The 26,188-nt window shown below is 38.3% G+C and overlaps 3 protein-coding genes and 1 non-coding gene across 4 annotated transcripts in view; 3 read left to right on the top strand and 1 right to left on the bottom strand.

The window, feature by feature from the left end:
- Nucleotides 1-566: 566 nt before the first annotated feature.
- Nucleotides 567-8,797, top strand: LOC132173819 (lysine-specific demethylase REF6). The gene is made up of 7 exons (XM_059585434.1): nucleotides 567-1,707; nucleotides 1,978-2,056; nucleotides 2,475-2,542; nucleotides 2,658-2,808; nucleotides 3,173-3,873; nucleotides 5,296-5,940; nucleotides 6,540-8,797. The coding sequence occupies exons 1-7, from the start codon at nucleotides 852-854 to the stop codon at nucleotides 8,567-8,569; spliced, it is 4,530 nt and encodes a 1,509-aa protein (XP_059441417.1). The 5' UTR covers nucleotides 567-851; the 3' UTR covers nucleotides 8,570-8,797.
- Nucleotides 8,798-8,912: 115 nt separating this feature from the next.
- LOC132173508 (zinc finger CCCH domain-containing protein 67) lies at nucleotides 8,913-15,008 on the top strand. The gene is made up of 7 exons (XM_059585024.1): nucleotides 8,913-8,957; nucleotides 10,201-10,839; nucleotides 11,387-11,452; nucleotides 12,432-12,551; nucleotides 12,729-12,998; nucleotides 13,910-14,179; nucleotides 14,609-15,008. The coding sequence occupies exons 1-7, from the start codon at nucleotides 8,913-8,915 to the stop codon at nucleotides 14,816-14,818; spliced, it is 1,620 nt and encodes a 539-aa protein (XP_059441007.1). The 3' UTR covers nucleotides 14,819-15,008.
- Nucleotides 14,355-14,505, top strand: LOC132176810 (small nucleolar RNA snoR2/U65). Its single transcript, XR_009439670.1, has one exon. It is a non-coding gene; the product is annotated as a small nucleolar RNA snoR2/U65 (small nucleolar RNA).
- Nucleotides 15,009-17,332: 2,324 nt separating the features above from the next.
- The window catches only part of LOC132173904 (callose synthase 10), a 63,850-nt gene continuing 54,994 nt past the window's right edge, over nucleotides 17,333-26,188 (bottom strand). Inside the window, exons 40-51 of the mRNA XM_059585572.1 lie at nucleotides 22,946-22,998; nucleotides 22,690-22,866; nucleotides 22,546-22,593; nucleotides 21,404-21,562; nucleotides 21,031-21,144; nucleotides 20,842-20,930; nucleotides 20,548-20,706; nucleotides 20,301-20,403; nucleotides 19,619-19,738; nucleotides 18,706-18,756; nucleotides 18,420-18,602; nucleotides 17,333-17,807 (exon numbers count right to left, since the gene is read on the bottom strand). Of these exons, the coding sequence (XP_059441555.1) occupies nucleotides 17,571-17,807; nucleotides 18,420-18,602; nucleotides 18,706-18,756; nucleotides 19,619-19,738; nucleotides 20,301-20,403; nucleotides 20,548-20,706; nucleotides 20,842-20,930; nucleotides 21,031-21,144; nucleotides 21,404-21,562; nucleotides 22,546-22,593; nucleotides 22,690-22,866; nucleotides 22,946-22,998 (1,493 nt within the window). The 3' untranslated portion in view covers nucleotides 17,333-17,570. The remainder of the gene's footprint in view (nucleotides 17,808-18,419; nucleotides 18,603-18,705; nucleotides 18,757-19,618; nucleotides 19,739-20,300; nucleotides 20,404-20,547; nucleotides 20,707-20,841; nucleotides 20,931-21,030; nucleotides 21,145-21,403; nucleotides 21,563-22,545; nucleotides 22,594-22,689; nucleotides 22,867-22,945; nucleotides 22,999-26,188) is intronic.

Here is a 26,188-nt window from a genome sequence, read left to right as displayed (position 1 = left end):
TTTTGAAGTGATATGTCTTTTTTTTTTTGAATAATATATGAGATGTACATGAATTTTTAATAAAATTTATTTTAACTTTATTTTTGTTATTAAAAAAATATGTGCATCTCACATGTTAAGGGACACATGTCACTTTTATAGATTAAGTTAAAAGAAATTCCTTAAACCCAATTTAGTCGCCGCCTTTTCGCCCCTAAAATAAGTTGTAAGAAATTATACTAAAAGCTTTTGCAAACCAAACATTTTTGAGATAGAAAATGCCGCTGATTATAGGCCTACAAGCACAAAACAGCAAAATAAAGGGGCAAAACTGCAAAGAAATCATTTTCATCATTCTCCACCAGTCGACAACGGTTCTTTTACCAAATTTCACTGCTCCTTCAATTATCCAAAACTGAGAAACACCGAAAAACTAAAAAAACGAAAAAATAAAAATAAAAATAAAAATGGCACCAACGGTAAATCCCCGAGAAAAGACAGTCATTTTCAGGAAGTTGCCCAAACCCAGAATAAAACCCCACTCATGTCTACTCCACACACCCCCCTCCCCCACACTAAAACACTACTCCCACTCCTCTGCCCCTCCCCTCCCCTCCCACAATTTTTTTCACCATCCCTCTCCTCCTCTGTCACATAAAAAAACAGAGGAAAGGAAATTCCTTTATTAATTATTTTTTTCAGAGAAGCAAAAAAAAAAAAAAAAAAATGGGGCGTAGAATCTGAATAGCTTCTTCTCTCTGCTTCGCTTTCGCTGCGAGTGTCCCAATATGGGTTGGGGGTGGGTTTGAATGAGAGACCCAAAAGAGTAATCTCACTCCCTCGACCTAAATTCCACCTGTATTGGTTTATCAATGGCAGCTTCGGAGGCAGCTCAGGAGGTGCTCCCATGGCTCAAAACCTTACCTTTGGCTCCGGAGTACCACCCGACCCTATCCGAGTTCCAAGATCCGATTTCCTACATTTTCAAGATCGAGAAGGAGGCCTCCAAGTATGGAATCTGCAAAATCGTCCCGCCGGTGCCACCCTCGCCGAAGAAGACTGCAATTGCGAACCTGAACCGGTCGCTGTCGGCGCGGAACCCAGAGTCCGAGCCCACATTCACGACCCGGCAGCAGCAGATCGGGTTCTGCCCAAGAAGGCCCCGCCCGGTTCAGAGACCCGTGTGGCAGAGCGGCGAGTATTACACGTTCGAGCAGTTCGAGGCCAAGGCCAAGGCCTTCGAGAAGACCTATTTGAAGAAGTGTGGTGGTGGTGGGAAGAGAGGTGGGGCTGGGGCGCACCCTTCGGCCCTGGAAATCGAGACCCTTTATTGGAAGGCCACCGTGGACAAGCCCTTCTCAGTGGAGTACGCGAACGACATTCCGGGCTCGGCCTTCGTGCCGTTTAGTCCCAAGAAAAGCAGGGAGGTGGGGTGGGAGGGTGTGAGCCTTGGAGAGACTGCGTGGAACATGAGGGGGGTGTCGCGGTCGAATGGGTCTCTGTTGAGGTTCATGAAGGAGGAGATTCCTGGGGTCACGTCTCCGATGGTGTACGTAGCCATGTTATTTAGCTGGTTCGCTTGGCACGTGGAGGATCACGACTTGCACAGCTTGAATTACCTGCACATGGGGGCCGGGAAGACGTGGTACGGCGTGCCGAGGGACGCCGCTGTCGCGTTCGAGGAGGTGGTCAGGGTTCATGGCTATGGAGGAGAGATCAACCCTCTTGGTGAGTTCGCCACTTGGGCCTCCCCTGTTTTTGTTACTAAATGTGTTTGAATTTCATTGGAGGTTGTTGCATTTCCATGTTTATGACTGCCGAACAACATTTTAGAAATGAAGTGGATTGACAAAGAGATCACTATGTTGTTTGTTTTGGTTAAATGAGTTAAGCACTTGAACCATCTTGTTTCGATGAATTGGGAGGATTTTAGGTGATTTTTATGTTTCTCTACGCTGTTTTAGTCTACTAAGCTCATTTTCATTTATCTTTGATCAGTTACTTTTGCTATTCTTGGGGAAAAGACCACAGTGATGTCACCTGAAGTGTTTAGTAGTGCAGGGGTTCCATGTTGCAGGTGAGCTTTTGATTTGTGTCCTGTTCTGCTTCTCAATGTTCTGATTTTGCTTTCTATGAGCATCCTTATATTGAATACGAAGCATGGTTCACTTTCAATGGCTTTCAGAGCTGATGATGTTATTAGCTAAGGAATCACTTTTTGTGTGATTCTTATTTTAAGCAACTTCAACCTGATCGATGGTAGAAGTTAAAATACTGGTTGAAAGAGAATAAAGCTTTTAGAAAGTAGATTCTTATAAATGAATTTTCGTCTCATTTTTTCTTCCATCTGCGGAGAGTAAATAGTACACCCGGAAGACATTATTTGCATAAATTACCACATCCTTGATTATAGATGCCTGTAACATGCATTATCTTGAGTAGTGGCATGAATGCATTTATATATCTCTTACTCTTTCAAAATTGCTTCAAATCAGGTTAGTGCAAAATGCTGGGGAATTTGTTGTCACTTTCCCACGAGCCTATCATACAGGGTTCAGTCATGGTGAGAGACCTTTCAATTCTAATATGTTAATTTGAGTTTGGAATTGTAATGATGATTGTTGTTGCTGTTATTAAATGAGGATACTTATTTATTCCCATTGATTTTTGCCGTTTAGGATTTAACTGTGGGGAGGCAGCTAATATTGCAACTCCTGAATGGTTGAGAGTTGCTAAAGATGCTGCTGTTCGAAGAGCTTCTATCAATTATCCTCCCATGGTGTCTCATTTCCAGTTACTTTATGATCTTGCACTGGCATTATGTTCAAGGTTTGTTCTATCACCGTTTATATCTATTTTTGCTCACTGTTGTTCTAGCAGTGTCATTCTTCCAGTACCGTGCTTTCAGGCTTCCCCATTTCACTTCACCTTCATTTTTTTTTTGGGTATCTGTTGGTTGTTCATATCTCTCATTGTTGTATTATTTTTCCACATAGTTTTAGAGGATATAAGTTCCTAGTGAAAATTCTCCAATGTGCCACAAAGTCTTCCAAAATTGTATTATGAGATACCAGAAGTACAATAGATTGAAAAATAGATAGTTCACATGTTTTATAGACCCCTTTTTTTTTTGATAAGTAAGTAACTGACTTACTTTTTATAGACCCCTTTAATTTTTATTTTCTCTACGCAGAATACCTGCGAGCATCAGTGCTGAACCACGAAGTTCTCGGCTAAAAGATAAGAAAAAGGGTGAAGGAGAAACAATGGTTAAAGAGCTATTTGTGCAGAATGTAGTACAGAATAATGACCTGCTTCGCATTCTTGGAAACGGATCTTCAGTTGTACTTCTTCCACAAAGTTCTTCTGATATATCCGTTTGTTCGAAATTACGTGTTGGATCCCAGTTAAGAGTAAACGCCAGCTTGGCCCCTGGTTTATGCAGTTCTGGGGAAGTGATGAAAATGAAATCCTCAAGTGTAGTTTCTGATGATCTTGTGCGAGACAGGAACCAGGGAATTGGGCTAGTGAAAGGTTCCTTTCCAGTGAAAGGAAATTTTGGCTCTTTGTATGAGAGGAACAGAATATCCTCATTGAGTAGATTTAATAATATGTGCTCCTCAAATTCCAAGACACTGAATACAGACTGTGAAAGAGAAAACACAATTCAAAGCGATGGGTTGTCAGATCAGAGACTATTTTCATGTGTCACATGTGGAATTCTAAGCTTTGCTTGTGTTGCCATCATTCAACCAAGAGAACCAGCTTCTAGATACCTTATGTCAGCTGATTGTAGCTTCTTTAATGATTGGGTTGTTGGTTCTGGAGTAGTTGGTGATGGGTTTACCATTGCTAACGGGAGTGCAATTACTTCTGATCAGGATATTGGTACAGGTAGGTTTCTAGAAAGATCTCCTCTTGAAACTTGCCTTCATTATATGATCTTAGATTGTGATCAAGTAGAGATTTTCTATGTTTCTGGACCTGGCATCTATGTCCAACATGTGCCTTTCGGGTGAGATGTCCAGGGCTTTAGATCCTTCATTATTTTATTAGTTTATCAGTGTGGTCGTAGCCAGCCTATTCTAATCACTTCTGGAGCATGGGCCTTCATTTCTTTTGAGTAGCCAGGAGAAATTATCTTTGTGTAATGTGTTGTATACTAATGAACAGTCTAAGCTAGTGTGTAATGGGTTTTGGTGGGGGTTGAGTTTTCTCTCATGCGTCATTGTTTTTCTCCTTTCACTCATGCCATTCCTTTTGTTAGAATCATTTTTGTTCACCTTTCTTTTCTTTTGGGGCTTGGCAGGATTGATTTCTTTTTTCAAATTAAACCTTGTAGCATTCCTGTAGAGAGGAGCAAATTGCCTCATTTTTTTTTTCTAATAACTTTTAAACCAATGAAACAGTGTTGTGTTTCATGGCAGGGGCAGAGAAGAAGATTGAAGTATTTGGGTGGAAAACCAATTATGATAATTCGTCATGTTAAATGCAGAACAAATATAGTTTTGTTAGTGCAACGATGATGGTTGTAAATCTATACTTATGTGAGGATTGATATGAAGTGATCCTGATTGATATGAAGTGATCCTCTGATATTGTTTATTATGGTTTAAATTATAATTTTTTTTCTTTGTCCAGGCTGTATAGCTATTTGCTGAAACAAAGTACTTTTTGTTTACCTAGTTTAATAAAGGTGCATTCCTACTTTGGATGCAACTATTTATCACGTTGTATGGATTCCTTTTTCTAATCATATCTAAAACTCAGTATGATTATCCTAGTGACTACATTTTACCCATAGCCTGCAAATATTTCTTTGATTTTATTGTGCATAGGCTTTCTTTATATTGTTCAAGTTTTCCTCGAAGGAGATTCTTTTTGGAATTGTTAGAATATGATTAAATGATTAAATTTAACATTTCCTTTTTTCCTGATTAGGGGTTTCTCTTATATGCTTCATCTGTACTAGGGTTGTGCTTCTCTTTTTAATGATATTGAATTACCTATCAAAAAAATTTATCATTTCCTATCAACTTTAGCTTTTAGAACAAGCGGTGATTTAACATGATATCAAAGCAGTAGTTATAATCATTTGGGTTTGCTTTGTGGGTTTTTCTTTGTCTTTTTGCTTTTGTTTTTCTGGTTGGCATCCTTGTGTATACTTCCGGTGTACGTAGGGGCGCTTCGCTTGATTGTTTATCAAAAAAAGAATATAATTAAATGATTAAATTTGCCATTTCTTAGCAGCTTAAGCATTTGAACAAGTGGTGATTTAACCAAAATATTTATAAATATTTTTCTTTCCATATGCAGAACGGATGGAGAAAAGTGCCCCAGATGGTTTATATGATGTCCCTGTTCAATCTGTTGATTACCAAATTGAGATGGCAGATCAAAGTCATGAAGGGGTTTCTAATGCTGAATCACAGAGAGACACTACTGCTCTTGGCCTATTAGCTTCGACTTATGGAAATTCATCTGACTCTGAGGAGGATCAGGGTGAACCAGATTTTCCTACATGCGCTGATGAAACTAAGTTGATAAATTGTTCGTCAGAAAGTATATATCAACGTGATAATTCTGGTTCGCCTCCCATGCAAGACTGCCCCCATAATGCAACTGGGGTTCTCAAGAATGGAAGTCGAGCTTCTGACTGCTCTGTTGAGTTTAGAACTGATGATCGTACTTCCTTAAAGTCAAATGGATTGGAGGGCATATTAAGTGATCCAATGACAGTATCCCATATTAGTTCAGATTGTTCTCCAGATGCCCATGATGCTGAGAAAACGAAGTTTGGCAAGGCAATTGTACCAATAGAGAACCCCAATATGTCATTGGCTCCAAGATCTGATGAAGACTCTTCTAGAATGCATGTCTTCTGTCTTGAGCATGCCATAGAAGTAGAGCAGCAACTTCGTCCAATAGGAGGAGTGCATATACTGCTCCTTTGTCATCCAGGTGCATGCTCTAACAATTGTTCATACATAATATGGACATTTCCCACTTAGTTTTCATATTTTTTCTTCCCAGATTTTTAAGTTCCACATTTTACCTTATATGCTAAGGAAAAATAGAGATGAAAGATTAGGTTTATTTTGGGAACTGAGTGCTGAGATCCAATTAGTTAAAATAGGAAATATGAAAAGTTTTAGTATGGCAAATTATATAATTTCACACAGTGATATGCTATTTTTTATTTTTTGGAATAAACAAGCTGCTCCCAGATTGAAGAGATACATCTGTACTAGGTTATTATATCGTAATCTCTTTTGCACGGTCAATAGAGTCCTTTACCATATCATGAATTTCACATTGGATATCTTCTGCTGTGGATTTGCATCAATAGCTTCACTGTTTATATATATATATATGCACACACATATATTTATATTTATATATTACTATCAGTGGTATTTATCAGCCACTTTTTACAAATTGGTTTTTTATCAGCATGTCTTGTGTCTTGAAAAGATTTGTCATGAGTTTTTCCAACGTATAGTTCTGAGCTATCATCTGCCATCTAATCATCCATATATTATCTGTAATAACATTTTCAGATTATCCCAAGATAGAGGCTGAAGCAAAGTTGTTGGCAGAAGAACTTGGAATTGATTATCTCTGGAATGATATCACATTCAGAAGTGCCACCAAAGAGGATGAGGACGGGATCCGGTCAGCTCTGGATAGCCAGGAAGCAATTCCTGGCAATGGGGATTGGGCTGTAAAGCTTGGAATCAATCTCTTTTACAGTGCCAACCTTAGCCGCTCTACTCTTTACAGTAAGCAGATGCCTTACAATTTTGTTATTTATAATGCATTTGGCCGTAGTTCTCCGGCTAGCTCGCCTAGAAAAGCTAGTGTCTACGGGAGGAGGTCAGGCAGGCAGAAAAAAGTAGTGGCAGGGAAATGGTGTGGGAAAGTCTGGATGTCACATCAGGTTCATCCCTTTTTGGCAAAAGGGGATCCCGATGATGATGAAGAAGACAGAAGCATCCAAACTTGGACAATGCCGGATGTGAAGCTTGAGAGAAAAACAGAAAGCACAGCAGTTAAAAGTGAAGCCCCCACGGTTATCAGAAAATATCGTAGGAAGAGAAAGATGACAGTAGAAAGTGGGTCTACCAAAAAAGCCAAATGTATTGATAGAGAAGATGCAGTTTCAGATTATTCTGTGGAAGATAATTCTAATCGGCAGCATAGCAGGACCCTAGGCAAACCAGCCAAATCTATAGATAGGGACCATGCAGTTTCAGATGATTCATCGGAGAATAATTCTCATCAGCTACATTGGAGGACTTCTAAAAGCAAGGAAGCCTTTTTTGATGAGAGAGAAGATGCAGTTTCAGATGATTCAATGGAGGATAATTCTCATCTGCGGCATAGGAGGATTCTTAGGGGCAAGCAACCCAAATATTTAGAGAGAGAAGATGCAAAATCAGACGGTTCACCAGGGAATAATTCTCATCAGCATAATAGGAGGATTGCTAAAAGCAAGATTGGGAGAGAAGCATCTTCTGATGATTCACTGGAGGATAATTCTCATCAGCAGATTAGGAGAGTTCCTAGAAGGAATCAAGCCAAATGCATTGAGAGAGAAGATGCAGTTTCAGATGATTCACTTGGGGACAATTCACATCAGCAGCACCGGAGGCTTCCTAAAATCAAGCAAGCCAAAGCCATTGAGAGAGAAGATGCAGTTTCAGATGATTCCCTTGGGGATAATTCACATCAGCAGCACCAGAGGCTTCCTAAAATCAAGCAAGCCAAAGGCATTGAGAGAGAAGATGCAGTTTCGAATATTTCACTGGATGATAATTCTCATCATCAGCATAGGAGGATTCTTCGGAGTAAGAGAATGAAACCAGAGACCCGTCAGCAAATGAAGAAAGAGACCACTCGGCATGTGAAACACGGGACCTCTCAGGCTGCAAAACAGGTGACCCGTCAGGTTATGAAAAAAGAGACCCCTCAACAAATTAAACAACGAACTCCTCGGCTTCGGAATAATCAATCTGAACAGAATGCTGGCCGGTTTGGCTTGTATGTCGAAGAGGACCCGGAAGGTGGACCTAGCACACGCCTTAGGAAGAGAATCCCAAAGCCCCCAAAAGAGCCTGAAGCCAAACCAAAAGAGAAGCAGCAAACTAGTAGGAAAAAAGTGAAGAAGAATGCTTCTGCTGTGAAGGCTTCAGCTGGACACTATTATCCAAAAGTGGCGGATGAGGAAGTAGAATTCCTGTGTGATGTTGAGGGCTGCACCATGAGTTTTGGCTCAAAACAAGAGCTCGCCTTGCATAAAAGAAATATCTGTCCAGTCAAGGGCTGTGGGAAAAAGTTCTTCTCGCATAAATATCTGGTGCAGCACCGGCGAGTTCATCTGGATGACCGTCCTCTTAAGTGCCCTTGGAAGGGCTGCAAGATGACATTCAAGTGGGCATGGGCTCGAACTGAACACATTAGGGTTCACACAGGTGCTCGTCCTTATGTGTGCGCCGAGCCAGGCTGTGGGCAGACATTCCGGTTTGTGTCAGATTTCAGTCGCCACAAGCGGAAGACTGGTCATTCAGCAAAGAAGGGAAGGGGATAATTTCAATGGAAGAGGAATGTAATTTTTCATTGCTAGCTAATATGTTGTTCAATTGACAGGGTTAGGGCTAGGTTTCAACATAGGTTTAGGTTTTCTCTGCAATTGCCATTCAGAGCAACTGTTAATTCTGCTTGCCTGGGGTCTTCATTGGACCCAGTTGTTTACTGCCACCAGAGCAATTGCTTGGATGTTCAACATTCTTATCCAATGAATCTTACATGCTAATCCTACGAACCATAACAACATAATCAACTGTGTTGAAAAAGAATACTCTGGTAATGGTCTGATTTGGTGGATTGCTCGAGGACAGAAACATAGGAATGTAAACTTTAGGACATTTCGTATGGTCAATGGCTGGCTGGTTGAGCACTGTCACGCACACCCATGGGTGAGTATGACTTCGATTTATGAGCCAATTGGCACAACCATGGTCGTCCTGGATGGGGGATTTTGTGATACAAATTTTACATAGAACTCATCATTGAAAATCGACTTAAAAGGAGAGAGAAGAATTTATATACAGAGTTAAAGCAACACTTGTCATATGTAACACTTAGAATCAAAATGTTATCTGACAATGCCTTTTACCCCCCAATTGGGTAGTTGGTTGCAAGAGGCCCTTGATGGTATGATTCCAATTCAATATCACATTGTTTTCAATTTTTTTTTTTTCTTTTTTATATTCACGGAAGGATTACAATTCCCATAAATAGTTAAATTAGACTATCTTGAGAAAAAAGCTTATTACTTCAAAATGATTAGTCAATTTGAAATTTTTTTATAATCACTTATAAAGCTCGGTTTATCCTAGCCGACATAAGTCAGCAGCTCCTCTCCTTATAGAATTGGACTGCATTGAAGACATCAAGATGTGCAAATTATTGTGCACACCATGTTGCCAAATGAGCTGTTTCGAACCGTGTGTTTGGAAGCATTCTCTCTCATTCCCATTCTCTCCTCTTTAAGAATTTGTAGCGGAAAAAACCCCCTTTATAACTTTCTTTTTCCCCCTTTGAATAAATTTTTTTTTAAAAAAAAAATAGTAAACAATGTAACACTTAGCACTCGTTAATGTCTTTATAAACCACATATTCTCTATGTGAGTTAGATAGACACATCTACGTTATTACTCTAAAAAAAATAATTAAGTGAAATGAAACTTAGTACTCATTAATGTCTTTAAAAATCATACATGCTCTATTGTAAACTATTCATCTTTCCAAGATCGGAGTGTCATAGATTCATTTGTTCCAAACAAATGACTCCTACATCTTAGATTATCCAGAGCATGTATGTCCCCACAATTAAACGGCCCAAATTCGAGTGAAATTCGAAAAACCTAATTCTTAAGAAACTACAAAGTTTACATTTACTGTAATGTTTTGGTTTCCTTTCATCTGTATAAGGAAAAAAAAAAAGAAAAAAAAAAGCAGCTTTTTAAAAACATTTTATTGGGCATCCCAGCCATGTATGAATTATGATGTTGTACATACGTTATCCTCGCGTACAAATGTAGCTCAGCATATACATATATTATATATACCACCAAAAAGTTTCACCTTTTTCGGGTTTTCGCACATACCATTTATTTCTCTTAACTCTCGCTCTTTCCCTTTTCTCTGCGAAATTAGGGTTTGAAATGTGGAGGGAGAATGGAGGCCTTTGAATCAATCTGCGACCCAAATCCCGTCAACGAAGTCTCGGAATTAGAGTTTCAGCCTTCAAAATTCCCTAATTCCGATCTCGATCAAGCACCGTCTGATGATCCCAATCGTACGGCAGAGGATCACACTCCGGCCATCTATGTCGAGCTTCAGAGCCTGAGTTTGAAAGAGGAATCGGAACCTGTCTTGAAGGAAGAGGCTGAGAAAGATGGGAACTGGGATTTGAAAGAGGTTGAACAAGAACAATGGGTTGAGAAAGACAAGGGGGGTTCGAATTGGGAAGGAGGGAAGGGCGGCGAGAGCGGATGGGACGATTGGAATGTGAATGTGAATGGGAATGAGAATGAGAATGAGAATGATAATGAGATTGAGAAGGTGGTGGTGGAGGAGTTTGTTTCGATCCTAAGTGTCCCGGAGGTGGAGGTGGAGGTGGAGGTTGAGGAAAGCGGTGAGAGAAATGATAATGGTAATGCCAATAGCAAGAGGCATCAGTATCAGTACCCAGTGCGGCCTGAGGCCGAAGATTGCGCCTTTTATCTCAAGACTGGGACGTGCAAGTTTGCATCCAATTGCAAGTTCAATCACCCTGTTAGAAGGAAAAACCAGGTATATTATGTATGATTATGCGTGTGCGTGTGTTTTTTGTACGTTAATTAATGTATACACGCATGTATTTGGTTAGATTATTGTTTCAGAAAAGGAGACATTGAGTATGTGTTGTAGATATGGAAAAGTCTCTGCTTGTGGGGATTTTATGGGAGGAATGTACTGGGTTTGGAGATTAATATTTGAGAAGAAAATAGTATTTTGCAGCGAGGGGAAGTGGTGGTGGTGTTGGGATATGATGGATTGTGGCTGGTTGGGTTTTATAGCTTTGTTTGTTTTGATGGAAAATAGTTTCTGAAAAGTTTTTATGTATTTCTTTTTGCTTTTAGGGAGTCCTATTTTTTCCTACTTCAGTTATATTTCTTTAATAGATGATTTTATTTATTTTTTCTTTCCAATGGATGGAGAATCTATCTGTCAATTAATGGGCAGTCAGCGCTTTGGGTGTTTTGCTTTCAAGCGTCAATTTGTTCTCCTTGTATGATTGGAATTATTCTGTCATGCTAACTTTTTTGTCCTTCGGTGTTTTATTTTTATCGATTTGAAGGGTGTTAAGGAGAAGGTGAAGGAAAGGGACGAATCCACAGAGAGGCCTGGCCAGACAGAGTGCAAGGTTCTTATTATTGTTGTTATGGTCTTCAACAAACAAATTTGCAAGCTATGGTTTTAGCAGCAATTTTTTTAACTAGCATGCATGGCAACTTTCATGAATTTTCTTAGAATTGTTTTTGGATATGTGTGCATTGATTATGAGGCCCAAAATAGAGCTGATTGGTGAAAATATAACATTTATTCATGATTGTTGCACCTGACTCTAGATAGTTCGAACTATGCCTGGTTCAATCAATTTGGGCATTGCCCATGGTGTCCTAGCTTAGTGACTAAAGACTTAAGGCATCTATTAGGGAGTGGTGGGTATTCGGGTTCAATTCGTACTTTTGGAAACACTAATTGGGTGGGAAATTTTATTTGTGAACCCTTGATGTCGATGATGTTTGATTATTTTATGATGTTGCTAATGTGTGTCAAGAGTCAATATCATAGCATATCTGTATCATTGTGATGGGTCAAAGTATGGATGTAATATCTCGATATAATTAATCGAGATATGTTAAATCCATACATCCCTCTTGTTCGTAGCTCATATGGATATAAAATATCGATATTAGGGGCATTAACCATTGCTAGCTAGCGATAGTTTTCATCTATTTCTCTCATGTAGGTTATTTATTTACCTGAATATGTATGATGAACTTTCATCAATTTCCTCAATTAGCTCTATTGCTTAAAATTCTTCATTCAGTTTCCTGTAGCTTTGTGCTGCCGCGACGAAAGTGTTGTTAGATTGGCAAAAGTCTGACACCTGGGTTTGCCTTGGTGATTCTTTAATCTGTTTTCTAACAATATATGAATATCATATATTGGATTTGTTGTGACCTTTTCAAAAGAGTAACCTATCCTACAAATATGTTCTAGGCAACTTTTTTACATTTACTCTTCTTGTCTACCATTTATTTAACTGTGTGCAATGTGCATGATGCACTAACAATGGTTTTTGTGGTCTTATAATTCTTATCTTGAGCTTCTTTCAGTATTACTTGAGGTCGGGGGGGTGTAAGTATGGAAAAGCTTGTAGATACAATCACACAAGAGGCAAAACTTCGGGAACCACACTTCTAGAGCTCAACTTTTTGGGCTTGCCAATCCGACTGGTATTACTTCTATGTCTTAATTGTAAAGTCTTGACAAATCTTTGTATATCCGTGTTATATGATATCTCTATAATCATTTCTCTAGCTCAAAATTCTATAAAGATTATCTTTAGTCTCTTACCATGGTTTGTCAGAGCAATTATTCTGATAAATCAATAACGTTTTAATTCATCACAGGGGGAGAAAGAGTGCCCCTATTACATGCGTACTGGCTCCTGCAAGTATGGAGCAAACTGCAGGTTTAATCACCCCGACCCTACAGTTGTGGGGGGGAGTGACACCCCTTCAGGATATGGTAATGGTGGATCTGTTTCATTAGGTGCTTCCCCACCATCTATTGCATCTTGGCCTTCGCATACATTGAATGAAACTGCTCCCTTTGTGCCAATTGTGCTTCCACCTACACCTGTGGTGCCTCCCCAAAATTCGGAATGGAATGGGTATCAGGTACTTTTATTCTGAGTAATTGTCATCACTTTTACCTGGCAAGAATTGTTTGTTTTCCTGGTAAATTTATGCAACAACCTGGTTCTTTGGACAAGAGTACAAGTAATTTGTTGTATTGATGATGTCTCTGCATAGAACTAGTACATTACCATCCCTATTTGTTAACTTAAGTGAAGTTACCTATTTACAGGCTGTGTTCAGATAATAATTGAGAAATAGCTCTTTTTCTTTTCTTTTTTCAAAGAAGAAATTGCACGAGTAAAGAAGTGTTTAAATAATGCATATGGGTGATATGTATGACACAGAGCAGTCAAACATATTCATTGGGAATTTCCTCAAGTGACTCAACTCCAGTTCTCTATTGAGACCATGCCCTTTGGGCATTCACAAATCACAATCATGAAAAGTGAGCTCAGACAGAGGGTATTTACATCTTTTTACACAATGCATATTTTTTTTTCCTCAATATGATCCTTGAAATTAGTGGTTGAACTTGGGGTTTTTGGGGGATAGCATTCTGGTAACTGGAAGGGATAAAATAAGTGTTATTATGTTCTAAAATAAGGAATTTATAAGGGGTTAAAATGCCTTATTACTCAAGAATGTTAAAGTTCGATGAGGAAAAATAATAAACTGTGTTTCTGCTGTTGTGTTTTCAAAAGATCGGTATATCTACTGCTGTTCCCAGTCATTCTTCACCCCTGGGAACACATGCAACACACTGTTTTTATATATTTATGCCTGGTTTATGCTTTGTGCCTCATGGCTTGGTTACTGTTTTTATATTATGCTTTTCCCATTTCCCATCACCTTTTTTTTTTTTGGCTATGTAATTGATTAGAAAGAAAGGAGTTGATGAGATATACTAAGCGTAGGTTGCCCATTAATTTATTTGTTTGTCAATTGTTAAGGTTCCTGTATATCCAACAGAAAGGAGTATGCATCCGACTGCCCCATATGTCTTGAGCCCAGCAGGTCCTGAAACCAATCTCTTTACACATCATCATCAGCAGGTTCAGATAGATGAATATCCAGAACGACCTGGCCAACCTGAGTGCAGTTATTTCTTAAAAACTGGGGATTGTAAGTTTAAATCTAATTGCAAGTATCACCACCCCAAGGATCGGGCTGCGAAGTCACCCCCATGTGCTCTCAGTGACAAGGGCCTTCCTTTGAGACCTGTAAGTATTCTTCTGGGCTGTGCTCACAAATGTAAATACTTGGGAAGGGTTTTTTTTTTGTTTGTTTGTGCCGAAACCAATTGATAGACCATTGTTAAAGATTCTAGGATTCTAAAAAAAAAAAAAAGCAGTAAGAAGTTTTCCATATCATTTTCAGTAGGTCGTTTCTTCTTAGGGTCTGATGCCACGTCGCCCATAGCTTTAACAGCGTTGACCGGCGATGCTATGATTGGACTGAAAGCGATTCCATGTTTCGCACACTGATAGGAACCTGTGGATCTGGGTCTTACACCGTTGGTCCACAGCTGATTTCTGCAATTACATTTTTGTTTTTATTATTTTACTTAACTTATCAGTAGTCGTTTCTTCTGGAAAGTTTCTCACATAATTTCCATGCCTGATGAGTTCCTCGCATGAATTTGTTTCCAGGATCAGAGTATCTGTTCACATTACAGTCGCTATGGCATTTGCAAGTATGGGCCGGCTTGTAGATTTAACCATCCGATCTTCCCAGCTTCTTCACCTATGACTGGAGTTGATCAGCTTCCTTCTTATGGCAATTCTGCAACTACAGATGAAATTGGAGTGGCTGGGAGTGGAAGTAGTGGAAGTGATTCCACTCTTCAGCAGCCTGTGTAAATTGTTTTTTTGGCATTTGAGGCCCTAGTTTTTAGGATTCACAGTACCAAGGATTTGTAATTTTATATTTTATATTTTATATGACAAACAGAGTGGGGGTTGTTTTGGAAGGGGCTGAGCAGGCTTGATACCTGCAATGCCAAAAATGCCCTCGGAGCTCTTTTGATCTATCAAAATGCCATTTTCAATTTATTTTTCTTAAATTTTAAAAATTAATTTCAAATTGAATGTTTCTGGCCTTCTTGTTGGAGTTGAAGGTCCCACTGTGCTTTTCTTCTCATTGCATCATGTGGGCCCTAATCATGTTACAATAGAGAGAAAAAATAGTATATTAAACAGACTCCCAAACCTAAATGAAGATTTTTGGTGCAAAAATAAACGGTGAGATTGTAAAACTGACGAAGAATTTTAGTTATTTTTTCTTCTTTTTACTGGACAGTATTTTTTTCACAAGACAATCTTCAATGATTATTATTATTTTTTTGTTTTTGTTTTTGTTTTTGTTTTTAGTTGGAGACAAGCCAAACTTAAGGTAGGCTTCCTATGCAGACAAAGTACATTGATTTGTCTAAAGATTCCATTACACCCTGTTTGGAGCCGAAGATAGAGGAAGTCTTTGTCTTTGTCTTAATTGTAATTGTAGAATCAGTCAATTAGGTCTAAGCTCCACCACTCTTATGTTTTCTATTCCTCCCATGCTATTTTCAGGAAGGTGGCTCTGCATTTGGCTAAAATACATGTGAATCACGGATGGTCAAAATATGGTTGTTGTTTCTAAACTGTTTTGTCAGAATATCCTCACTTTAATGCATGAAGTTTTATTAAGTCTTCATTTCATTCTTATCCTCTTGTAGCTCTAATTTTGGTCGAACCACTTCATTGGCCAAAACTGGTGATTCGGTCACCCCAAAATTGTCAAAGTGTTGGTTGACCACTCCTAATGGTGGTGGTGATGAGAGATTGATAATCACCATATGAAGGTAAGGTGTCTTTTCACACTTAAACACACAATGTGCCATTGGTAATTGTTAAAGTATTGATTAACTGATTAAATTTACCTTTTTCTATAAGTTTAAACTTGTGGGATAACTGATAATTTAACATGGTATCAGAGCCAAAAGTCATGAGATCGAACCCTGATTCCGTCAATTCATCTCCCATTTAAATTAAATATTCCACGTGTTGGGCATTACCTATTAAAAAATAGAGTTTTAGTATAAATTTATCTCTTCCTATTAGTTTAAGCTTTTGGAATAAATAATAATTTAACAGTAATGAATGAATTTTTTATGCTCTTAATGCTTTGGAGCATCCCGACCAGGGCGGTAATCGTGGCCATAGTGAAAGTAGAGGTCAATGGTTACTGAAAATAGAGTTTTAGTTTTTTAACATTTTAAATGTAGTGACAGAATTTAGGTCATTTATTTAAAATGAAGTGCTCATATTATAAGTATTGCACGAGATTTCTATTAAAAAATATGAGCATAAAAACATATATCACATCAAATATATTAAGGAATAATAATTGTAAGGTTGGACAAAGATAACATTGGGTGTTTCTAGAGTTTCAAGAACTAATAAAAAAACAATGACAGATAAGGGATAATGATAAATAGTTGAGTGACTGAAATGATATTTTATCGAGAAAAAAATTGTCAAAACTAAATCACCGAATATGTAAAGGCAAAGATAAAAACGTCCATGTGCTCCCCAGGGACTTTCAACCACCCATCCTCTGCTAGTGCAGCTATCCTGAGTGCTTGTTTTTTGCTTATAGTTTTTTTGTTGTATTTCTGAACTTTTTGTTGTATTTTGCTGTAGTTTTGGTTTTACGTGAGTTACTGTTTTCCTGATATGATCTGGTTTGATCTTGTAGAGAAAACTTCTTTGGCCGGTGTTTTGTCCTTCAATGGTTACTGCAGTACCTTTTCTACAACCTTGAAACTGTGGTTGTTGCCTTTACAGCATGGGACTCTTTATAGAGTCCTTTTGCCACTTGATAGCACCTTTTGTGACCATTGGAAAGGCCCAACTTGTTTATAATTCTTTTGGGATCATGAATGAAACCATTGTCTGCTGTCTGTTATTGTTTCTATATCTATACTGTAATTTCTATTTGGGCTTTGTTGTTGAGTTGGCCACCATTTTGTTATATGATCACTTAGTAACCCGTTTTCCTTATTTGATTTAAAAAAAAACAAAAAAACGTCCACGAGTTCTTTATGACATGGAAAACAAATACTTTCCGTTGGCTCCTCCAGCAACAAAGCTTCACATAAAAAATACATGAGTTCTCTTTTTACTGTTTTTTTTCCCCAACTAAACCAAATCCCGCATGACATTACCAAAAAATCCACGTGAAACCTGTTAAAAAAGCTTGAGACATTTTAGTGGACCATTGGAGCAATTTTCGCTTAAAATAAAGTTGACTTGCAGGAGGTATATGAAAAGACTAAGACAAATGATAACGCCTGGTCCTCCCCAAAAAAAAAAAAAAAAAAACGAGAAATCCCGAAGTTCAGTGATGTTACATCCTTACATTACAAAAAGTGGAACTCAAAATATCACCAACCACCTGCTCTAAATAGAAATGTTGCTTCCACCGCTACATTTTTGTTTTTTTTACAACCATCTATACAAACACCATGCTAGAAATATACTAAGGGTCATAAAACACTAGAGCATTGTCATCTCAAATACACAATCACAACATCACAGCTGCTGCATATTTACGAAATGCCGGAAGGAAGAATTAAGTTTCGATGTTAGCTTTGTTTCCAGCAAGAATGATGGAGATCTCCAGCCCACGGCTAAATGCTTGATTAAAGAGAAGGCGAGACTGGAAGGTGGAAATGAAGGGAAACCATGATAACACGGCAATTGGGGCAAAAATAAGCATACCCATCCCAGCATCATACATCCTAGCAAATTCACGCACTGATTCCCATAGCCCCAAACTCTTCACCACCTTCTTCCAAGTGATTCCCAGCTGTTTCAGCACAACCAACAATAATCAAACAAATATCAGATAATACCATCATCGCTAAAACACGGTCAAGACTAAATACAAATAGACAGTTGCCTGTGTACTTGGGTTGCGCCCCTTTGTGCCTTTTAATAAGATTGAATTATCTTATTAAAAAAAAAGCAGTTTACCCGGTTAAAAGCAATTAAAAGTCCATGCATCCAGAAATCATTGTTTTGGATGCAGTTCAATGGCTTACATGTATTACATGACAACCAAGGAGTCTCAAAGACACTACCATTCAATTTTCCGGTCATAACATCTTATCTATGCAAAGCACCCTAAACTGCTTGCATTACTTTCTGTACTTGAGAATACACGACAAGTCAAGAACAGCTTATTAACCCATCCACTTGGTGTCAGTAGTATATCAAATGTCATAGCTGGATCAATAATGCTATATTCAGCTACACTGGCTGTCAGATCATATATAGAATGCGTGTTCAGCTATATCCTAAATTTTTAATCACTGTTCTCTCGAAAGGGTATACAGTTTGGACAAATTAGCCACTGTCAAAATCGCACATTATTTTGTGTTCATGAAATTTGATTAGAACTTGTATTCTTAAAACTTACACATAGTATGGCCCATCCAGTTGGAATAAATGCAAGGAGGCTTGCAAACAGGTCTGCTATTGACAGATTAGTAAAGACAATAACGAGGGCGAGGGCTGCAACAAGTCCCAAGGATGTGACTCCCTGTATAAATCGCATCATTAAATGGAAGTGGGTTGATCTTTTGGGACTGTAGGTAAAGACCTGCCGGACAATAGAAAATAATACAAAAAATATTAGGTTCAAAGCAAAAATAAGCAAGTCAAGATGGATAGGGAAAATAATTTAAGCAAGAAGCCAGACAAACCTTGAATATCATGACAATGCCAACCAGTACGGCCCAGGAGAAGCCATAAAGCTAGAGAACAAAAGCAATTGTTAAGATCAAGAGAATTTAATCTTTTAGTAAAACTAGAATCAGTAAAGCAGAATATGATATTCGTACAAGCATATGCAGCTATCTTTCTTCATTTCTTCCTTTATTATTTATGTTTTATTTATTGGTAGAAATAACTAAAGCCAAAATTGTATGCACAAATATCTAGGTAGTTATAGAGTTAGTTGAGCATGAATTGTTAACCTATAAAGAAAGCATTTAGAAGTACTTTGCAACAAGATTCTCATATTAAGCCTATTACTATAGTATCAACATATACACAAGCTTCTTTTTATTTTTTTCATAAGTAATTCAAATTCATTAAAAACGCAAACCCTAGTAAAAAACAGACACGGGCTTCTCATGACATTTTGATTGTAAAACTTGTTTATCTCAATCAACTTCAAGAAGCTACAGTGTTTCCTCGCTTTGGTAATAAACACTCATTTCTGAGATCACTATTGAGATGGGACCCATTAACATAATTCCAAAATCTTATTAAATAGACTTCTGACAATAATATGCCACAATAGTTCTACTCTGTTCTTTCTTTTGTTTTGCAAAAATCTCTCAAGGCTTTCAACTTTCAAGTGTCAGATCAGTAATTGTGATGGGCCACATATAATAACATGCCCATTATTGTAGAATTTTGATTGCAATTGCAACTAAAAATTATATGGATGGGAGAACTTAGGCGACTGCTTATTAATCATCACCTGTCTTCAGAATTAGAAAATCAGTAACACTTCCGAAGCTAGGAGACATGAATATGCTCAATTTATTTTTAGATAACATACAGAACATATCTGAGCTATGCATGCAGAATAAAGGACAAGAAGTGTACCGCAAGTGATGTATCCTTTCCTGTGATATGTAGTTTGTATACGATGCCATATTGGAATATTAAGAACCTCAAACTCAAAATTGTTTCCAATATACGACCTCTCAATGTTTGTATATGCATCTGCATAAGAAGAGTCACCACAAGAAACAAACCAGAAAAGCAGCGAGCTACTCAGAAAAACGTCCAATCCAGTGTAAAACAAGTCCATAGGACCATTTGATAACATAATAATTCATTTATACAAAAAGCATGGATGGCATGTAATTTGAACAATGCTTCCCACATATCTAAGCTAAAAAAAATCTGCATTCTTCAGAGTTGAAAAGAACAAACAGGCAGAGGAAATGGCTCTATGGCTGCCCCCCACCCAAACCCCCCACCTCAATTCCCAATTCAAATCACGAAAAAGGAATAAAGAAAACAAAAATTTAGAACCAATCAAGCTCTACCACATGGGAAGAAAAGGTAATTTTTTTTTTTGTAAATTTAGTCTGCTTAGTGCTTATCATCATTTTGTTATAACAAGTTTGCTAAATAATGAAACATTTTATTTGTTAAAGGAACAGTAATTATTAAAGCAATAATCATATTGTCTTCTCATCAGGAGATGAAGTGCAACTAACTTCATCTCGATTGCAATAGTTATAAAAAAGAAAAGAAAATATTTGCATTAGTTATAAACCTGTTCTTCATCCCACCAAGATTCCCAGCTATTTTCTCCCTTCACACCTACTCCACCTTTATACAGAAGCCAACCAATCCAATCATCAAAATCCTCCACAGTCCTGTACATTGGAAAGTAAGATTATAAGAATGACAAGCCAGTATGATTATTACAAAATTATATAAAATGTAAAAGCAGGGACTTAAATGCCACAAAAGAAAAGACACAGAATTTCCAGGAAGTAAATAAAAAGCTAAGAACTCACTTTTGCCACTCAAAACCAGAGGGATTGAAGATATAAGGAGCAAAGAGCCACGAAATGACAAGGAACCAACTGCTTATAGTTAGCAAAACAAATGAAACAGCACCTCCATCTGTGTACCCATACGCAATATAAACTATAAGAAGCAGTGCCACCTCAAACCTGCAAAAAATCAGCTTCATAAGTTTGAGAGGGAAAAAAAAAGCCCCTTAAATTGATCCAAATGAATAACATCAACCCCCACCCCCTTTCCCATAAAGAAAAATCATCTGCCCTTCTCTAGCAAATACCACTCACGCTTTGATGAAATGACTTCTTGAATAAAGCCTGTAATTTTCAGCAAACTTGATGTGACGGACAACAAAGCCTCTACCAGTTGCTCGGTACTATTGGAGAAAATGAACAATGCAAATCAATCTTTCAATTGCCAAACAAATAAACCATTAAAAAAAAATAAAGACAAATCAGAAAAATATGTTGACATACTTTTGCACCTCCATGGAGGATGGTACGTCCAAAATAATGAGTTCTTGTTCCTAATGAAAATGTGAAGAAGACAGAACACAACTGAAGTTGCATTGTAATAAAACTGAAAACAGCCTGCAAATATTTAGGTAAGACTAAATGATTAGCACTACAAAATTTTATGCACTATGGAAATACATTTATTGAAAAGAAAAAAAACAAGAAGAAAATCATATTAATAGGACATCCAGAAAAAAATAGGACAAAACAGACTTATCATGCATATATAGCCTTCTAAAGCCTAAAAGGTTCCCCACTGTATACAATACAGGAGGCAATGTCATTATATTATGTCAAGTACCAAGCTTTACACATAAGAAATATATAAACTAACCTTTAGCAATCCCATTTCAAGTATAAAACCCATTATCATCGGAACTGCAGTAAAAATTCCAATCTGAACCAAGAACTGAGCATTCAAAGCTGCATCTAGTGCTGTGTTACCCGACATTTTTGCTCGCTTTGAGATTGATTCATCAAGTCCGGAGAAAGCCTGAAGGAATTGGCAGCAGATTAACTAAAACGTTATCTAGTGGAAAGACATGCTCAGGGAAATTACAAAGAGAAGAAAAATCTATCCAAGAGCATCGACAGCGAGTACTTCTTGTAACACTGAAGGAAAGAAGATAAAGAACAAGAAGAATAAAATCCAAAGTGACATTATACTCATTTATGATTCCCTAAAATCAAAGGCTAGGTCACATTTCTTGGGTGAATGAATTTGGATAGAGCATTGAATATGGCGGTACTAAAAGTCCAGGCAGCCTGCAAAAACTGCAAGAACACCCTCTAGATGCATCACGATCCAATTTCTAGAGAATTTGACCAAGCGCAGTAATTAAGACTATGATAGCATAAACTAACTAGACATACTCTTACTTTGCTTTTTTTTTTTCTTTTTTTTTTTTTTTCCTTCTTTTTTTTTTTGGAGGGGGGATTACATAATTGTCATTGAATCATAAAAACATTCACGTAACTCCTTGCAACTGTTTGGCTTAAGCAAACTAGATTAAGGAAAAAAGATTTGAAACTTATTAATCCAAAGCTCATATAATGCTAGACTACTTGATGAATTACAAACAAGGCCAAATTTCTAAGCAAAAAATGGATTTTTTTTTTTCATTCAACTGCAACTTGCCACAGGTTCTAATACAATTTTACCAAAGGTACCTTCTAGCAAGTGTACCATAAAGCTCAACTACCCAGATTTTTGTTACATAACATCAATTAAATCACAACAAGGCTGCAAGCAATGCAGCAAAAACTCCCAAACTTCTATACCAAACTGGTTATACAAATTATTTTGTAGACAATCAGCAAGTTTTACACCTTAGTTTGATTAGAAATGATGGTAATAATTTTACAGATAATAATCATGATGTTATAAAATTTGGAAGAGTAAGACTCAGGTGGAGATGCTAAAGAAATCAGTGAAAAAACATGGTGTAGGAAGGGAAATTAACTTTGTTAGATTACCAGGTAAAGTCTTCCATATAAAAATATGTATACTGTAAGTACTGTCATCTGCATTAAAAGGGAAATTCTCATCAGGCCATTCAAGAGACAAGTTATTCCAATTATCTAGAATGATCCAAGAAAAGGATATACAATAAAAAGTACCATTGTGCACACATAATACCCAACGGTTGTGAAAAAGAATGACAGCATTCGGAAGAAATCAAACAGTTGTCCAATCCTGTAAATATCCCTGCTAAGGACTTGCTCTCCATTTCCACCTGCCACCTTCCCTTCAAAGAGGGCAATCTGGTTTAATCCAACATCCCTTCCTTTTCCAACCTACATGAGAAGCAGCTATCAAGAAACCATAAAGAAGATGTTCAACTTAAACAGGCACAAATTTATGAGTATAATAAACCTGAATATATTCATGGTGTGTTATGTTACCCTGCCTCAATGTGGAGTTGAAACCTGCAACATAAATTATAACTTCTTGTATGATCTCATAGAATCAGTAACCAACAGGACGCTTAAGTAAACCACACTAACCTCTAAACACAAACAAAGAAAATTGCAAGAAGACACAATTTCATACTACTTTCTTTAGTAAAAGCTCAATGATAAACAAGGTTAGGCAGAACAAGGTGCAGATAAAACTGGCAGCCCAGGGTCCTGATCTGAGCACCATGGAGGTGGAGAAGTGTACATATCAATTATCATATACCACAGAATCTATCTCCTAGCATATGTTACATACTAGATTAAAAAGAGTGCATTTCTCAGAATACATAATTTAAAAGAAACTCACAATTGTAATTAACATATTAAAAACCAAACAAGTAATGACAAAAAAATTAATTTTCTGGAAATGAAGACAGAAATCTCGACCAAAAGTGGTTCATAGAGCATGAAACAATGCAACTAAACTGATAAGTGACACAAATGTCATTCCTTCTATTCTAGACTTTGAAGGTGCGACTATAATTCCTTAAAAATATAAGGATAAAATAGACTTTAGCCCCTACACTACCACTACACTTGCACTTACGTCTCCAAACTTTAAAAAGTGACATCAGGGGGCCCCTATATACTACCGCCATGTGTCAAATTAGACACACGTTAGTAATTGGCATTAATATGAACGGAAAAGTAGTCACATGCATGTGATTACTTTTTAATTCTTCTTGCCTAAATGTCCTGAAACTTATTAAAAAAATAACACAAATTAAATAACAAATAAAGGGGTGGCGAAACCACCCCCAAAAACCAAAAATGAGGGCAGACGAACCACCCCCCACAATGGTTCAGCCACCCTCAAAAAATAAAGTGGGGGTGGTGTCCGCCACCCCAAAATCAAAAAAGTTTTTTTTTTTTTTTTACAAATGTTTTTTTTTTTTTTTTGATAAGTAAGTAGCTGACTTTATTAAAAGCGTAGGCGCCCCGAAGTACACTGGAAGTATACAAGGAGGATCACCTAACTAGAAAGGGAAAAACGTACAAGGAAATCATTATAGCTAATCGAAACCGGAAAAACAAACGCTACAGTCCAAAGATACAGAGTATGAAAACAATAGGATAAAAAGTCCTCGAAAGACCTCTCCACGTCCTCGAAGCACCTATTATTTCTCTCTCTCCATAAACACCAAAAAAAGCAAGTAGGCACCATCTTCCAGACTGCAGCACTCCCCTCCCTTCCTGCAGACCACCAACATGCTAGCAACTCGAAAACCCGACCAGGCATCACCCATGATAACCCAAAACGGCCAAAAAAGGCACTCCACAAAGCAGACGCTACCTCACAATGAATGAGAAGATGATCCACCGTCTCCTCACTCTTCTTACACATCCAACATCTGTTTACCACAATCACATTTCTCTTTCTGAGGTTATCTAAGGTCAGAATTTTCCCCCAAGCCGCCGACCACGCAAAAAAAGCTGCCCTTGGAGGAGCCTGTGTCCGCCACACACTCTTCCAGGGGAATCTCCTCCCTTCCGAGCATGCCAAGGATAGAAAGAGAGACTTGACCTTGAAGGTACCTCTTTTGGAAGGGTTCCACCATAATCTATCTTCCGACCCTCTTCTCACTCCTGTAGAATGTAACACCTGGAAAAAAGAGGCAAAGGCCTCCACCTCCCAATCATGAGCCGCCCTCAAAAAACTCACGTTCCACTGGTTGGATCCACTTAGCATCTCCACGTTATCCGCAACTGAGGCCTCCTTTGCACAAGCAATACTATAAAGGATCGGGAAAGCTATCTTGAGAGCTGAATCTCCACACCACCAATCATGCCAAAAGCTAATCCTAGACCCATCCCCCACTACAAATCTCGTAAAGCCTTTGAAAGTTTCCCACCCTTTCCTAATATTCTTCCATAATCCTACCCCAAGCGTGCCTCCAGGCTCAACTGAACACCATCCTCCCCATAAACTTCCAAACTTCGCATCTATAACAACTCTCCACCAAGCATCTCTTTCCGACCCATAACGCCACAACCATTTCCCTAAAAGAGCGCGGTTGAAGACCAATAAATTCCTGATCCCCAACCCTCCCTCCTTGATCGGAGTGCAAACCTGCGACCACTTCACCAAGTGGTATTTGAACTCTTCGCCTATCCCTCCCCAAAGAAAATTGCGTTGAAGCTTCTCAATGCGCTTAGCAACACTCACCGGAATAGGGAAAAGAGACAAGTAATAAGTGGGCATGTTAGCAAGAGTGCTCTTAATAAGGGTGACCCTACCCCCTTTCGACAAATACACCCTTTTCCAGCTGGCCAACCGGTATTCAATCTTCTCGATCACTCCATCCCAAATATGCTTGGACCTACAAGAGCCCCCCAACGGGAGACCAAGGTACTTCACTGGCAAAGTAGCTGCCCCACACCCTAAAATGCCGGCTAACGAAGCCACTTGCTCCACATTCCCCACCGGGATAAGCATCGATTTAGCCAAATTAACCTTCAACCCGGAAACAGCTTCAAACAACAAGAACAAACTCCGCAAGTAGCGTAACTGGGCAGGCCTAGCATTGCAGAAAATCAAGGTGTCGTCGGCAAAAAGAAGATGGGAGACTGTAGTGTTACCAATTTTGAAGCCTTCTAACAACCCCCTATGAACCGCCGCCGAAATCATTCTACTTAGGACCTCCATCACAAACACAAACAGCAAAGGAGAGAGAGGATCCCCTTGTCTCAAACCCCTGGAGCTACTAAAAAAACCTTTAGGAGACCCATTTACCAGAATTGAGAATCGCACCGAGGAAATGCAATGATGAATCCAGGAACACCAAACCCCTCCAAAACCACACCTCCTTAGCAAGTACAACAAGAAGCCCCAATTCACATGATCGTAAGCTTTTTCCAAATCCATTTTGCAAATGACCCCTGGCTCCCCAGATCTCATCCTACTACCAAGGCATTCATTAGCAATCAAGATGGGATCTAGAATCTGCCGACCTTTGATGAAAGCATTTTGCGACTTGGAGATAATCTTGTCCAACACAACCTTCAATCTATTTGCTAAAACCTTGGCAATAATTTTGTACATACCTCCCACAAGGCTAATCGGGCGGAAATCCTTAAGATTGATGGCACCGGGAATCTTTGGAATGAGCGAAATGAATGAGGCGTTGAGGCTCTTAACAAACATCCCGCCAGCATGGAA

Source organism: Corylus avellana, chromosome ca3 (genome assembly GCF_901000735.1).
Source record: "Corylus avellana chromosome ca3, CavTom2PMs-1.0".
Classification (NCBI taxonomy): Eukaryota; Viridiplantae; Streptophyta; class Magnoliopsida; order Fagales; family Betulaceae; genus Corylus; species Corylus avellana.
The sequence above is the reverse complement of the archived record's forward strand: the minus strand, read 5'-3'. Positions and strand labels throughout refer to the sequence as shown.